Here is a 16,709-nt window from a genome sequence, read left to right on the forward strand (position 1 = left end):
GGGTTACAAAGGACCAACAGTTTGTGGCTCCTAGAGCAATTATAGCTCACCTTTGTGGTCTCTACCACCTGCCAACACATCAGAACCCCAAGGCTATGCTATACCACATGAAGGGAAAGTGGTGGCGGCCCAAGATGCCCGCAGACATACATAACTACTGCTGACAATGCCTTCTATGCGCTGAATGTAATGGAGGCAAAAAGCTTAAAGTAGCTATGAGGCATCAGCCTTGACCCATGGGCCCTATGCAAAAAATCCAAATGGATTTTATAGGGCCCCTTGCCACCTGCAAAAGGAAAAAAATATTGCTTGGTTCTAACTGATCACTTTACTCTATGGATTGAAGCCTTCCCCACCTCTAAGAACGATGCAGGAACAGTGGCCCGGATCCTGGCCAACGAATTTTGCCGCCGATGGGGCCTACCCTGTTCAATAGATGCAGATCAGGGAATGCATTTTACAGGACAAATCATGAAGGAGGTCTGCTCTGCCCTAGGCATCAAACAGAAATTCCACTGGCCATACCACCCTGAGAGTTCTGGACTGGTAGAACGAGCAAACCAAACTTTAAAGAAAAAGATCATAAAGGCTTTACTATCTCAAGGAACCAACTGGGTAGCTTCACCAGTGGTTTCATCAGTCCATTTCTGAGAAATCTGGGACCACTGATGCTCATTTACATTTCAGAGTCCTGGTAAGTGCTCAATGACTATGAAATCTTGACATTTTGGGGGCAGTACCTTGGCTTTTTTGGTGGCACATCTTAATATTGACGTTTCGTCACATGCATCTTTCAAAATGGTGCTTGGGTGAAATCTCAGAAACAATCTTCAAATGTTTCCTTTGCTGAAGTTCTTCACAGGCAAGTTATCAATACTACTATGTTAGCAAGGCGCATTAGGTCCTTTAGGAGATAATCATTCACAGGAGCAAAAACTTTTAAAATCATTCTTATAACCTCAGCTAAGAAGAAGAATTTGGACGAAACGTCCATGGCAGTGGTTCCAGGCAAGGTTGGCTGGGATCTTGTTTTCACGCATGTAAACGTGCTGTACCTTTACTTCCTGAGTGCAGGACATGGGGCATCTCCTTGCCTCTGCTTGTATCCCCAAAGTTCACTCCCTTTGCTCCTTTCTTGTTGACTCCATGTGTAAATGGGGCTTCCCTGGGGTTGGCTCGCAATGCTTATGCTCCGTGGCCGACAGAGAGACCAGTGAATCTACAGCCGTTGTGTGACCCAGAACCTGTCAGCTCTGCCTTGGACACAGACGTTAAATATGTTCAGTGCATATACAAAACTCCTTCAATTTTAGCCGTACCACCCCCTCCCCGCAATGATTCTGAGGAGCGGGATAACAGCGCCTTCCATTGGAGACCTCCCATGACATCATTGCTGGGTAAACGCCATGACAGTGGTGTGCTCGGTGTAGTGAGTTTGTCAGGCTATTGGAACAGTGAACCCTTTGCCAGCTGGTACCAGTGGGGCTCTGCCAGCCTCCTGCCCAGCTGTCTCCCATGGTTCTTGCTGACATGGGGCTGTGGCAGTGGGGAAGCTGGGGCAGGTGCTGCAGACAAGGCTAGTGTCCAGGATGGGACAAACCAGGGGGACACCAGCTGCCAAGCCCAGCAGCCCTATTGGTCAGGGGAGGCGCTGGAAGTGCCGCCCTGCTCCCTCCATGGTGCAGCTGACTCCTGGGTGACTGGGCATGAACGTTCCCTTCTCCCCCCTCCCCGTCCTTGCCGGGCTCGGGGCTGCATTTGCACTATGTCACAGCTGGCCAGGAGGGGGCGCAGCTCATGCTGTGTCTGCACAGATTCCCCCAGAACTGGTAGGTCTCTCTGGCTGCTCTTGGGTGGGAGGGGCGCCTGCTTCCCATGGCCGGTGAGGAGTTGGGATGAGGGGGTGTTTATTACAGTCATGCCTAAGGACCAGCCTGGGTCAGGGCCCCATTGCGCTGGTGCTGCACAGACCAAGCAGCAGGCAGTCCCTGCCCCAAGGAGCTGACAGCGTGAGGGAGGCAGGGCAGGTGAAGGGCAAAACACACGGTGGACACCTGTTCAAAGGCCGGCCTGGAAGGAGGGTCCCATCGCCAAGGCAGGGCCTGCTCAGGAATTCTCTCCCCAGAGAGCTGGGCCCTGGAAGATGGTGCCACCGAGAAGCTGCATGTTCCTCCTGCGACGCCCCTTCCTTTCTTCACAGAGGCGTGTCGCGTGACGCTGGGTGAGCTGTGCTGGGGGCGCTGGCTATCACAGCTCAGGCCCCCGTGCTCAGCCCCGGCTCTGGGCAGTGCCCTGGCCAGGCAGCCGTGGAGCAGATGGGAGGGTTAGGGAGCAGCTGGGAATGGCCCTGAGTTTTAGCTGGCAGGGACTCTCCCCCCATCCCCCGGCTGGGCAGGGTATCCCCTGGGCACTGATTGAGCTCAGGGCTGTGTGCGTTGGCAGGTTTGCCTGGTGCTACCAGCTGCAGGAATTCAAGAGGCAGTTCCAGGTGGCGGTGCTGGACCTGCGAGGCTATGGGGGTTCAGATGCCCCACGCAGGAAGCAGCACTACCGGATGGAGGCCCTGCTGGAGGACGTGCATGGTGTCATCCAGGCGCTGGGCACCAAGGACCAGAAGGGTGAGGAGTGGCTGCCGGGCACGTGTGAATGGAGGCCTCCCCCTCTGTGCTTCGGCTTGGGAGGGTATGAGCTGCAAGGGAGCTGACCCCTGTGCTGGAGGAGAGGAACCTCCCTGCTAAAGCTGTTCCCAGGTGCAGAGGGGTCCTTTCCTTGAGACCCTGCTGCATCCCTCTTGACACGGTCACAGATGGCTCCCCCCTTTGGATGAGTTGTGGAAATGCCCAGCCAGAGGGGTTCTCCTCCAGCCCCCACAACGGCAACCCCAGAGCACCACCGTGGTTGGGTGGGGCGCTGTGAAGCCTGGGATATGCCCCCCAACCCTTAGCATCTCCCTGGTTGGACGCCACGTAGCAGCAAGTGGGAAGAGCTTGGCTGCCGTGTGACTGCGTGGCTGTGCTCTGCCGAGTCTGGAGATCCATTTCTGGGGCGAGAACTGGAGCAATGAGCCCATGTGCCTGTAGCAGAGACAGATGCTCAGTGTCCCATCCCACTCGCTTGCTTGTTTGGTCCGTCCAGGCTGTCCCAGCCTCTGGCCATTGCCCCAACTGGGGAGCTGGGAGACAATGGAGGGGGGGATCTCTATAGCGGGAGAGGCAGTGGGGCAGTAGGGAATCTCTGTGGAAGAGGTGGACATGCCCTTAGCAGGGTAAAATAGAGGGGGAGGCTGGTGGGGGGGGGGAGAGGCGGTGCGGGGTGTGGCCTGCCCATGGTGGGGGAAGTCCAGCTCTGTCCAGCATCACTCTGCCCTGATGGTCGGTCTGCCTAGCTGTCTCTGCTTCCAGGCTTTACCAAGTGCATCCTGGTGGGGCATGACTGGGGTGATGCCATCGCATGGGAGTTCACCATGAATCACCCTGTCAAGGTTCCTTCCCCACTCTGAACTCTAGGGTACAGATGTGGGGACCTGCATGAAACCCCCTTAAGCTTATTTTTACCAGCTTAGGTTAAAACTTCCCCAAGGTACAAACTATTTTACCTTTTGCCCTTGGACTTTATTGCTGCCACCACCAAGCGTCTAACAAATATATATAACAGGGAAAGAGCCTGCTTGGACACGTCTTTCCCCCCAAAATCCTCCCCAAACCCTACACCCCCTTTGCTGGGGAAGGCTTGATAAAAATCCTCACCAATTTGCATAGGTGAACACAGACCCAAACCCTTGGATCTTAAGAACAGTGAAAAAGCAATCAGGTTCTTAAAAGAAGAATTTTAATTGAAGAAAAAAAAGTAAAAGAATCACCTCTGTAAAATCAGGATGGTAAACATAGGTCAACTTGGTAACATAGGTCAACTTACAACCACTGCAGATTCATATCCACACTACCCTCCTTACTAGCATGCCTCCACCAACTTAAGTGGGCAGTTCAGGGGGCTGAGAGCCTGGGCTCTCTGCTCTGTGTGTGGCTGCCCCCCCCCTTCCCCAGGCTCTCAACTCCCTGCTCCCCAACACCAGGAGCCCTGCTGCCCCCACCCCCCGGCTCCCCACGGGGAACTCCGCACCCAGAGCCTGGGCGGCTGCGAGGATCCAGATGGGGAACTGGGATTCCAAGGGCAGCTGGTCTCTAGCTGGAGCCCTACACCCGCCCCAGGGTGACAGCCTGAACTGTGACATGGGCTCCAACAGGGAGCCATGAAATTGACAAGAATGACAGCCAAGCGCTGATGTAAGTGACCACAGGGATGCTGCCTCGCCCTATCCACACCGACTTAAGCCCTCCGCCTCTTGTGGAGGTGGACTTGTTATGTTGGAGTACTAGGGCACTTACGTCAGCAGGAGCAAGGCTGTGTCACGGTGTGTGCACAGAATTCATTTCCCTGGCAGATTTCTTTGCTTCCCTGAAGAAAAATTATTTTCTGGCAGGGAAGCAAAGGGAAGCTGCAAGAGCAGGCATGCACCACGCCCTAGCTACACAGGTACATCATTTCAGGCATCTGGAACAGCTAGTGGAGAGGTAAATCACACCCCAGCCAGTGGCTCCTACCCTGAGCTGGGATCAGCTGCTAGTCCCAGCTGGGCTGGAGGCAGGTGAGGACAGGACTTCCTCTTCCCCTGCATGGAGTGGCTGGGGCTGTGTCAGACTCACCTGCAGAAACCTCCCCCAGCTGCAGGAAGCTCAGCATCCTCCCCTGCTTCCTGCCTGCATCGCTCCTCAGCTGTGGGGGCAGGGGGCAGTGTACAGGGAGCTGCTCCCCCATCCACCCAACTTCTGTACATCTGGACATCCCATACCCAGACACCCCTGCCAAGCCTCACCCCATACACCCAGAACCCCCCAGGCCCTCCATACCCGAACCCCACCCCATTGAACGTCAACCCCTTCATCTGGAGCCCCCCTGCACCCAGACCCCCCCCACTGAGCTCCCTACACTCAAACCCCCATCTTGACGAGCCCCATCCCATGCACCACCCTGAGCTTCCACATCAAGACCCCCAAGCCACTGACCTGCAACTAGCTGCACCCAGATCCCCACCCCACCAAGCCTCAGTCCCCCAGCACCCAGACCCCCCTGCTGAGATCCCCAAACCCAGACCCCTGTGCTGAGCCCCAACCACTTTCACCTGGAAGACCTGCAGAGTCTGATTGCACCTGGAAATGCCCCCCCCCGCCCCCCATGGGCCTCTGTGCATCAGATCCCTTCATACCTAGCCCCACCACTGAGCTGCTTGCATCCAGACTGTTCCACACAGAATCCAATCCCCCCACACTGAGCCCTTCCACACTTAGCTCCTCCCTGGTTGAGCCTTGCCTGCCCCAGACCTGGTGTGCCTGGTGCAGAGGGGCAGGGCCCCAGGGTATTTCTGGGGTAGGCCCAGGCCTTGTGCTGTGTTAGGGTCGGGTGCAGTCTCACCACTGAGTCCGTGTCCTGGGGGTGAGGTGTGGGAGGGCTTCAGAGTGATCTCCCACCTTCATTCAGCCATTGGCCTGTGCTCCCCACTGCCATGCTGGAGCCTCTGCATTTATTTATTGACAAATAAAACTTGCAGAATTAATTTTTTGACACAGAATGCCCTCAGGAGTAGCAGTGTGGACACTGATATAGCTAGGTTGATGTAAGGCAGCTTACATCGACCTAACTGTGTAGTGTAGACCAGGCCCTAGTCGGGTGCTCTCAGGTCTGTGAGTGGCAGGACAAGACCTCCGGGCTCTCGCTGGGGCAGCAGGTCCAACCATGGAGTTCTGGGAAGGCAGGTGCAGTCAGGCAGCTGCCCCAGAGGCTGTGCTGCCCTCATCAGCACTAAGGTAACCTGAACACCCTCTCCCGTACCCCGTTTACCCTCCTGTCTTCGCCCACCATCCCTGCGCTGCCCTGTGCTGTGAGGGGGCTCTGGGCCCAGTGCCCTGGGCAAGTGGTCACCTCTCTCTCTCTCTCCCTCTCCCTGCAGCAGGAGGCCCATGCATTGCAAGGACATGCTGGTGCCCACACTGGTGATCTTGGGGGAGAAGGATGTGTACCTGGAGGTTGGGATGGTCCCCTTCCTGGAGCAGTATTTGCCAAGCGCTGCCATGTGGGGCGCATCCCTGATACCAGCCACTTCGTCAGCGAGGACCAGCCTGACAAGGTCAATCAGCTGATCTGGAGCTTCCTGCGGGAGAGTGACTGAGCAGGGCTGGTGCCGTGCCTGGGCCCCATTTACAGCCTTGGGTGTGGCACGGCAGGGACCTGATCCTGACAAATCAGCCCCGGGACCCTCCACTGGGCCAAGCCCCCTTGGCTCATATCCCCCACGCTGATTGGTCTTGTGCCTGGGGTACCATCCCTCAGCAGCAGGCCACCCCTCCAGATCCTGCCTGAGCCCTCCTGCAGAGCCCTTAGCTCCCAGACCTATAGGTAGGGCCCTACCAAATTAAGGGTCCATTTTGGTAAATTTCATGATTTCAGCTATTTATATCAGGGTGTTGTAATTATAGGGGTCCTGACCCAAAAAGGAGTTATGGGAGAGTCACAAGGTTATTGTAGGGGGGGGTTGCGATGCTGCTACCCTGACTGCTGCTGGCGGCGGCGCTGCCTTCAGAGCTGGGCAGCTGGAGAGCGGCGGCTGCTGGCCGGGAGCCCAGCTCTGACGGCAGAGCCGCCGCCAGCCACAGCACAGAAGTGAGGGTGGCCTGGGATGGTGTTGCCACCCTTACTTCTGTGCTGCTCCCTGCAGAGCTGGGCCCTCGGTCAGCAGCCGCCGCGCTCTGGCTGCCCAGCTATGAAGGCAGTGCAGGAGTAAGGGTGGCAATATTGTGGCCCCCCCTCCTAAAATAACCTTGTGACCACCACCACCCCACAACACCCTTTTGGGTCAGGACCCCCAATCTGAGAAACGTTGGTCTCCCCCAATGAAATCTGTATAGTATAGGGTAAAAGCACACAAAAGACCAGATTTCACCATCTGTGACATGTTTTTCATGGCCGTGAATTTGGTAGAGCCCTACCTATAGGGGTTCATGATAGTGGGGTACCTCTTTCATAGACTAGGGTGGGGGTTGTAGTTGGCAGGAGACTCTGCCCAGCCACTCCCCCCACCCTCTCATTTCCATTCCTGGCATCAGGATTGCACTTGGCTGGAGTGGATTCCTGCTCCTGCAGAGCCCATTGCCAAAGCTGCTGGCGGGGCAGGGGGGAGGAGGCTGCAGGTTTGGGCTCCTTGGGATGAAGCAACCTGTAAAACAGCAGAGTTGGAGACCCGAGAAATTCTGAATAGTGCACGCCTCAAACATGGCCCTTGAATCACCTTGGCTGTGGCCTACCCCACTTACCCTCCTGTCTTCGCCCACCATCCCTGTGCTGCCAGGGGGCTCTGTGCCCAGAGCCCTGGGCAAGTGGGTGATGCCTGGAGAGAAGCAGGATCTTGGCCTCCCTTCTCCAGCCAGGAGCTTCTCTCTGTCAGTGCCCTTGCACCCAGTGGGTCTTACTCTCCTAGGCACTACTGCAGTACACATGATGATGGTCTTTTGTGTCCAGAAGGAGAGCTGGCTGCTGGCATCTCTCTGGACAGAGTGAAGGTGATTTGGGATGCCTGGTTTGGGGAAGCATAACAAGAATACTGCATTTCCTGGGATCTAAGCACTTGGTCTTCAGCTCTGTTGTTCTTGGCAGGTGGGAGCCCCCTGCTTTGTGCGTGGAGTCGGGGTTTCACTGCAGTGTGCCAGGGCAGGGTGTGAGTGTGTGTAACATTATCTGATTAAAATATGACCATGCAAATCATTGTTGATACCACTGTTATATAATTGCAACAAATCTTATACAAAATGTGACGCATGGCCGGAAAGGGTTAAGCATCCTGCAGGATAAATGACCCAGATTCAACCATTGGAGACATGTTAGAAAAGTATGTGAATGGTAATTAGGGCTATTCCATGGTAGATAGGCTAGAACTTTGAAATCCAAACCGATGTTGTTAGAAATTAAAGGTGATACTAATTGTATGTGTTTACTCATATCTTGTTTAATGTTAGCCATGTAAACAGACAGTTCCTGTCTGTCACTATAGCTATTGATTCAGAGATCAAAAGAGAATATTAGCATTTAGATGAATCTTGGGTGAAATAATGTCATTGTCTATATGTCTCTTTAAAGTTTGTGATAGACTGCCTAATGCATAGATTGCCTTATTAATTTGTGTAGCTAATTGCTGGTGATGCTTAGGAAATAGGTCTCCATAATTGCCTATTGTTCGCCTAAGGACTCCAACCTGTCAAAGGAGGCCTGAAACTGTATAAAGTTCCCTTGGGTGATGATCCTTTTTATCTCAGACCTGCTTGATGCCTCATGCAGGGGAAGCTTAAATCAAAAGGCTGAGATCTCCAGTCCTACTCTGAAATCACCCTGAATATGGACATTGGACTATAACCCATGGCCTAATTCTGAAAGAACTCTTTGCAACTACAAAGCTCACCATCTCTACTTTGAATTTAATCTCAAGAACTGTACTCATGTCTGTATGTATACTGATCTGTTAACCAAAACTCTTTTTTCTTTTTTTTAATAAATTTTAGTTTATTTAAGAAGAATGGACTGTAAGTTTGTATTTGGGTAAGATCTGGAATATTCATTAACCTGGGAGGTAATGTATCTGATCCTTTGGGATTGATAGAACTTTCTTATATGATGAATAAGATTTTCAGTAATCCTCATCATATTTAATTTGGTGTTTGGGTGGAGGCCTGAGGCTGGGTTGCTTTAAGGGAATTGTGCTGTTGGCTTCTGGGTAACCAGTGAGGTATTATAGAAGCTGTTTTATGCTGGCTTGGTAAATCTAAGTATTGGAATATCCACCAGTTTTGGGGATCGTCTATCCCATTCTTTGCAGTTCACCCTAATTGAGTGACCTCATTGCAGGCTCCCCTGGGACTCCGGTCACAGTGCTCTTCAGCTCTGTTGTTCCTGGCAGGTGGGAGCCCCTGCTCAGTGCCTGAAGCCGGGGTTTCACTGCCGTGGTGTCAGGGCAGGGTGGGGGGAGCTTAGCGCTGACCTCGCTAGAAAGGATGGCTGTGGGCAAGCAGCTGATTTCTGCCGTGGATTCCCCACGCTTACCGTTCCCCTTAGTGACTCTGTGCTCTGCTGCCCGTACGTATGGCTGGAGCTTCGGGTGCCTAGATGCCAGTGCTCTCTGCCAGGGATGGGCTCCTTAGCACCTTGTCTGTAAATCCATCTGCAGAGGGTGATGGCCTCTGGATAGAAAGTGCTGCCTTATGGTCCCCATGCTCTGAGTGTATTTAATAAACGACATTTGGTACAGAAACCTCCCTGGTGTGGGCAGGGGTGGCCGGCCCTGGCCAAGGGAGCTGCATGTCAGGAAACTTCCCAGAACTAGTCAGGGATCTGCCTGCCTGGAGCTGTGCTTCCTCCCCCTTCCCCGCCCCAGGCTGCCCCTGCTTGCGGAGAGGCTGCAGTTTCCAGCTGGGACTGCTGGGGATCTGGTAAATGGGTGGCGTGTTGATGGCTCTGGGAGCTGGGCCTGGCTGGGCCAGTAGGGGGCAGCAGCCCAGCTTACAGCCACTGACTGGGCAGAGAGGCAAAGCTGTGCCTGCTTCCTCCCATGTGGCTGTGGGGGGCAGGAGACCACCTGGGCTGCCCCACTTCCTCGCTGTCTGAGTTGCTAGGGCCCCAGACTCCCCCCATGGGAGCGGGCAGGGAAGGGGAAGCCAGCCCTGAGCAGAGGGGAGCTGGCTCTTGCTGCCCCAGCCCAGTAAAACGGCTCACTTTTGCTTTTCCATCAGCTGCTGTGCAGCGCTCCTGGCCCCACGTCTTGGGCTGGGCCCCTCACCGGGGTATCTGGGCACATCACAGACACCCCAGGGTTTAGGAGGGAGGGAAGGATCCTTATCCCCATTGCACAGAGAGGGGAAGGGACTCGCCTAGGGCCGCCCAGAGTCTGTGGCAGAATGAACCCAGGTGGCCTGGCCCAGCACCAGAACCACAGTCCATCCTCCTGCTTAAAGTGCTCAGGGCTAGAAACAGACCTCAGCAGGGGAGGCCTGGCCTTCCCCCTCCCCAGCACAGCAACACCCCTATGCCTCAGCTCCAGTCCCCCTGCCGCTGGGGGCTCTCCTTTCCCAGCCCTGGCTGGAGTTGCATCACACACTGGAGGCCCAGAGAGGTTAGGACCAGAACTAGCAGCCTCCCCCACAAAGGGGCTGAGTTGTGTGACAGCCCAGCAGGAGCACAGGGCAGAGGCTAGGCTAGAACCCAGGGAACATGGCTCCAAGGCCAGGACCTTAACCACAGACCCCCTCCTTGGGCAGACCTGCAGCCCCTTCTCCCAGGCCCATTCCTTTGCTAGCAGGGATGGCTGGTGTCTCTGCTGATGGCACAGGCTGGGCACAGCCGGTTCTGGAGTACCCAGCGCCCAAAGCAGCCGGGCTCTGGATTCATCCCTTTGCTCCAGACCCCTCCACCAGGCACTCGCCAGCTCTGGGCCCTCGCACACTCTGTGCTAGAGTCCGTCTGCTCCTAGGTGGGGACCGGGGTCCAGCCCCACACAGAGCCCTACACCAGCCCGGCCTTGGGGTGGGCTTGGGAGCAGTTTGCGGAGCCGTGGGAGGAGACCTGTGGAGAGCCCTGTCCCCTTAACAGGGGTAAACGGGAGAGGGGGCGGATTCAGCAGGTTGGGGGCAGGAGAAGGGCCTCGGCAGGGAGACCCCTCACAGTCCATCTCCTGCTGAAATCGGGCCCAGCTCTCAAGCAGGAGGAGTTAAGTGCCACCCATGGAGAATCAGGGCTCCTGTGGCTGGGCTGGGTGGGGGATGTAGGGCAGAGAGCAGGGCACTGGAGCCAGCAAGGGGAGTGCAATGGGGACTGGGGGTGGGGGGCAGCTTCGTGCCCCAGGCTGGGCTGCTCTGGGTGGAGCCTTCGGCTGTCTCAGGCTTCATCTGTGATTCTGTCTGGCCCCCCCATGTGGGTGGGGGGCAGACATTCTCCTGGGGTGGATGAGGCCTGTAAGTGACTCCTGCACAGGGAGGGGTTGTGACACTGGGCCTGCTGCAGCAGGGACACTGGAGAGTCCCAGCACTGGGGCCACCTTGTCCCAGCCCCCCTGAAATAGATCTGTGCTCATCCCTCCAGCAGGGAGCAGTTCTCTCTTGCTGAGGCACACTCATCATTTGGCTGCTCTGCTCACCTTTCTTGGGCTAAAACCCCCACCCAGGAGCTGCCTGTGGAGATCCATGCTGGAACTGCAGCTCATCCCCCTAGGGCCTGGTCTGCTGGGAGTGCCCAATCCCAGCAGATACCAGCAGCCCCTGCTGCAGCTGGCCCAGCCCAATCCCTCATGTAGACAGGCTCAGCTGCCCTTTACCCTGTGTGGAATGGAGCTGTGTCTCCCCTGACACCCCACAGAATCTGCAGTGGGGCGGTGCTCCCGTTGGCATTTGTGGCTTGCATGGGGTTTGGGTAGGAGACAGGCCTCTGGATGCTTAAACTGCAGCTGCCGTGCGTGTGCCCGGAGGCAGAAATTTAAGGGGCGGCTAGGCGCCTGCAGTGTGTGGCAGCAGTGGACTGGCAGCTTTGTGGATTGCAGGGGTATTTAAAACTGGGGTTTAGGCACCTAAGTCCCTTGGTGGCTCGGTACCTCAGTTCCTGCTCTATCCAGTAGGGCTAACAGCTCTGCCCTGCCGCCCAGGGTGCGTGAGGATAAATGCAGGAATGAGTGAGAGGTGCCCAGCCTGCGATGGGGCTGGATGAGGGGGGCCCTTGGATGGACAGACGGACAGAAAGGCAGCCATTGCACTGGATTGGCACAGGCTCCCAAGGGCCCCCCTGTTAGAACAAGTCTGTCCCAGCGTAGCTCTTCAGGATGTATGCTTTGAGCGCTGGTTAATGAGGGACAATGGTAGAACTTTGGGGGTCTCTCAGAGGGAGGAAGAACATGAAGCACTGTGGAGGCAAATAATGTACCTGTACCATGGCCTGGCCCAGAGACTTGCTGCTCTGGGATGACACCATGTAGCTAAGCCCCTGCTCTCCTGATGCATCTCATCCCTGGTGCCTTAGGGGCAAAAGGTTCTTGCACTTGCATGGAGAAACCCAGCTCTTCTCTGCCACCTCCTTCTCCCCCTTAGCTGCCCCCGTCCCCCTGGGAGCCAGAGGAGAGGGCAGTGGGAGAAGAGTCTCAGCAGGGGGTAACAGCAGAGGGGAAGGGGATCGTGGGCCCTGGGTCAGGCCAGGGCATGGAAAGGGAGCAAGGCAGGAGAGGCGTGGGGCTGTCAGCTGGGGCAGACGGAAGCCCAGCAGCAGGCTCTTGTGGGGAGCAGAGCTGGGATCAGCGCCGACCTGCTGTGGGGGGAGAGCCTCACCCCCTACCTCCTCCCCAGCCCCCGAACAGGGAAGGGGCTGAAGCACAGGGCAGGTGGCTTTCCCTGTGGAAAGGCAGCACCTGCCCTGCCCTGTAGATACTGACTCCCACCCCTTGGGGCACCGACCTCTGCAGAACCTGCCCCAACCAGCAGCTTTGTGCCCCTCTTTGGGGCAAGCCGGGTGAGGGGTGCCCTACATCCCTCCTACAGCTTAACCTTCTAGGGGGGCATACAGGAAGAGGAGGGTACAGTCACTCTTGTCCCACCCCCAACAATTCCCCCTTCATGCAGGGGCCCTGAACTCTGCCCCCCAGGCCATGTGTGTCCAGTGGGACTGAACCAGGGAAGGTCCCAGCCCCCTGGTGAATGGGGCCCAGCTGGGGTGACCGCATGTCCTAATTTTATAAGGACAGTGCCGATATTTGAGGCGTTGTCTTATATAGGTGCCTATTACCCTCTACCCCGGCCTGATTTTGAGCCTGCTGCCCAAGCCAAGCTGGAGCAGCACATGCTGGGAGCTCTGCAATGGGAGCTGGGGACAGGGCTTCGACCACTTCCTCATGCTGGGTTTGGGGTGGGGACAGGCGGGGCTGACCCGGGCTCTGCCAGGGCCGAGGGGAGAGGAGGGAAGGGAAGCCAAGCCTGGGCTGAGCGATGGCTGTGCTATTGCCCCCTACACACTTCTGCTCTCACCCCTCACTGACAGCCCAGGGTGGCGCCTGGCTGGCTGGGCCTGGTGCCCACCGGGTTGCTCTCAGGCCGGGCGGGTGGCAGTTGAGCCACAGTCTTGGATGGGGGAGGGGGACTGTGCCCATCTCAGCACCAGGCCATGGCAGCTTTCAGCCAGGTGCCCCAGCCAACGGCTTCCAGCAGCCTGGCAGACAGGCCCATCCTGCTCCTGGCCAGGCAGCGCTGCAGCCGGATTCACCTCTTCTCGGCTTTCCGAGGCAGGCAGCCAGGAGACGGGAACCTGCCTGGCCGAGCTCTGGCACCTGCCCACGTGGCAGCCTAGCTCTAGAGGTACAAGGGGCTGCACGGTGCCATTGGCTAGTGAGGGTGCAGCACCGAGCCCGTGCCGCTGTTCCTGGCTCCGCTGGCAGGAAGTGGTGAGTGTGGGGCCACCTAGGCTAACACCACTCAGCCAGCCCCTGCCCTCACTCCCCCCAAGTGCCAGCCATTTGTGGAGCCCACAACCCAGGTGAAGGGGGCAGAACTGGCTTTGCAGAGACTCTACTGTGGGCCAATGGGGGGGGGGGCAGCTTAACTTCCTGCCCTCCCAGGCGCATGCCGCCCGGTCCAGAGGGCTCGGCCCTGTCCGGTTCCAACAGCCCCAACATCAGGTCTCGTAGCCCTGCCCTGGAGACAGGATTCCCAGACAGACCACTCCCTACTTGGCCTGCCTTGTCCCCCTGAGCAGCCCCCACCACCCAGATCTCACACTGCAGTCAGATGCAGGAAGGAAATTGAAGTGATGCACAGAGAAGGGCATTACTGGGCTCAGAGACAGCAGTGTCTAGTGGTTAGAGCGGGGGGGGGGCACTGGCAGTCAGGGCACCTCAGTTCTGTCCTTGGCTGTGGGAGCGGGAGGGGTCTAGTGAGTTACAGAAGGGGAGGCTAGAAGCCAGGACTCCTGGGTTCTATTCCCAGGTTAGGGCAAAGACTGGGTTTGAGTGATTGGTGGGGCTGGGAGCCAGGACTCCCAGGGTCCGTTCCCAGCTGTGCTCCTGACATGTGCTGCCCCTTTCAGTCTCAGCGATTCACCGCTATTGGGGGCCTCGCTAAGTTGTTTCCATTAGGAGGAGAAATTGAGGCTGATTCCAGTATTTCTGCAGGACAGTCCTGTTTATTTACAAAGAACGTACAAAGTCCATGCCCCGACCCCTTTCCTTGATCAGAAATCCATGTCTGCCTTTCCAGCCAGTCCCATGCACAAAAAAACCTCCCTGCTGGCTGGCTTCCTTCCAAGGCCATGCTCACCATGCAGGCACCATCTTAGATCACACTCCCCTGGCCAGGCACCAGGGCTTATTGGAGCCCCGTGGCCTGGAGGAAGGTGGCAGGATGCCATCCATATACCCAACCCCCCCAGCCGGAAATTATCACCAGTAAAACTGCTAATAAGGCTGGGATTTTAATAGGCAACCTAAGGGTTCAGAGTCAACGCCCCACAGAGATGGGGTTGTCAAGCCAGTACTGAAGTCGTGCTGGGAAGGTGTGTGTTGCAGCAGGGAAAGGGATGCCTCCTCCCCCCACCGAGCGGGGAGGGTGGTGGCTGACACAGACAAGTTCCACACTTGGTCTGGATGTTTAGCCTGGGGATGCCCCATTGCCCTCCCCCCTCCCTGCAGTGAGCTCAGGAAAGGCCTGTGTGACCCCGACACCCAGTGCCATCCAGCACAGGGGGCTCTGGGAGCGACCTGCAGGCCACAGTCAGACACTAGGGCCCTGCACTCCCTGGGATCAAGGGGACAGCAGCCCCCAGAGCTCCTGCTCCCAGAACCCTCTGCCTGTGGCACATGGGCCCAGGCCACCAGGACCCCACAGGGAGAGGAGCCAGCACGGGACCTATCAGGGCCTCAAAGCCCAGCCAGTGTCTTCATCAAGTGTCCAGGGACCTGCCCTGCTAATCTCTGCCCCTTTCCAGGCCCCTCATACAGCAGTAACCAGCCAGCTCGGACCTTGGCTCAGAGACCCTCACCCTGCCAAGGAGGCTGGGCCATGCCAGGGGCCTCAGGCCCATATGTAGAAACAGGGGAAGCCTGGGGGTGGGGCCTCAGCCCCACATGCAGGGTGAGAAGGGAGCGGGGGGGGATCTCAGTCCCCATGTGGGGGTGGGAAGCTCATCTGGGCAGCGATTGGGACTGTACCACGGTGACCCATGGTGGGTTTCCTGGGTGCTAGTGTAACCCACACACCCCCTGGGTGTGGTGTTCTGTCCCACCTAGTGGCACCGAGACCACTTAAAGAGAGAGAGAGAATAAGTCTGCTCTACAGCCTTAGCTAATAGCTTATTGCTTTTAGCTCATGTGGTAGAGGCTCATGCTTTAAGCTCCAGAGGTCCCAGGTTCGATCCTGCCTGCTGACGACCAGGGTCTGTTGCGTTACATTAGCACAGCCTGAAGGCCCACCCCCCAGATCCCCACCTTCAACTCTCTGGGGAAGGGACCTCCACCCACAGTTCCTACTGCCTGGGAACTCAGTGTCTCTGTTGGAGTAATGAGATCCCACAGGCGGGAGCAGGGGGAGTGAGTGAGACAAACTGACTCTGAGGGCCTCCCAGCACCCAGGGCAGCCCCAGTGCCCATGGCCTCATGAAAACAGCCGTCAGCCCAGCCAGAGCATCCCTGGGGAGAGCAGGACCCAGGCTGCAGGTGCCATGCCGACAGGGACCAGCCACTAGCTCGGCCAGCCTGCCGCCGTGGGACCCGGTCTGGGGCTGAGGGGATCTATCCCTCCCACCTCCCTGTGCAGCTGCACAAGTGGCTCAGCTCACGTGGGAGAGCAACCAGAGACCCTCCACTCGTCTGCTGGCAAAGTCACCGTCCCCCCCACAATAGCTCCCTGGGGCCCTGGCCAGATTGCCACCCTTTCCCCCACACTGACAGGGGGTTTCAGAGGTTGCTGTGCCTCAGGGGGCTGCAGCTGGAGGCATGATCCCAGCAGCGGTTTTCCATGACTGGGCAGCAGGGTGAGGCGCAAACTGAGATCTTCCCCTGACAAGCACGGGGAGGCTGCCACACCTGGGCTCCACCGCAGGCTAAGTGGCCTCAACTCCTTCCCCCTCCAGCCATTTCCTCCAGACGCACGTGGACGCGCTGCGTGCCCAGCACACAGGTTAGCTCCTAGCTTCCGGCTCCCCCACACCAGCCCCTCGTTCCAGCAGTGCCAGCCTCCCATGGGGGGTGGAGGGGGAATCAAGTGTAGTCAGCTCCAACCCCACCGCAGCCCACCTCTTGGCACGTGCAATCTGAGGGCTCCTTTGCCCTCTGCTCCGACCCCCACAGCCCCTTGAGGGACTACATGCATGGCAGCTGGGACAGCGAGGTGTGATGCTGAGAGTCGTGGGCTCCGTTCTCCTGGGGCAGCTGGCAGGCCTGCCCTGGGGTGCCAGGAGGAGGTTCAGGCCCAGCCAGCAGGAAACCCCTCGGTCTGTCAGGGGTGTGGCGGGCCTGACGCTCCAGTGAGATTCCACCGCCGAAACAGGCAGTCGACAGCCGCAGACACCTTCCCTTACTTCCCAGCTGATGGGAATGGAACAGCCTCAGCACAGAGGAAATGGGGCTCCTCTGGCACCCTACAGCCAAAGAC

General features: G+C 57.4%; 1 protein-coding gene across 1 annotated transcript; it reads left to right on the forward strand.

The window, feature by feature from the left end:
• Positions 1-1,734: 1,734 nt before the first annotated feature.
• On the forward strand, positions 1,735-6,203 carry EPHX3 (epoxide hydrolase 3; the record flags this gene model as incomplete). Its single annotated transcript, XM_084610109.1, has 4 exons — positions 1,735-1,829; positions 2,065-2,146; positions 2,443-2,618; positions 6,005-6,203. Coding segments are annotated over 4 exons (543 nt in total), but the record flags the coding sequence as incomplete, so codon positions are not given.
• Positions 6,204-16,709: the final 10,506 nt, after the last annotated feature.

This window comes from Lepidochelys olivacea (assembly GCF_965140295.1).
Source record: "Lepidochelys olivacea isolate rLepOli2 genome assembly, chromosome: 20".
Lineage (NCBI taxonomy): Eukaryota > Metazoa > Chordata > Testudines > Cheloniidae > Lepidochelys > Lepidochelys olivacea.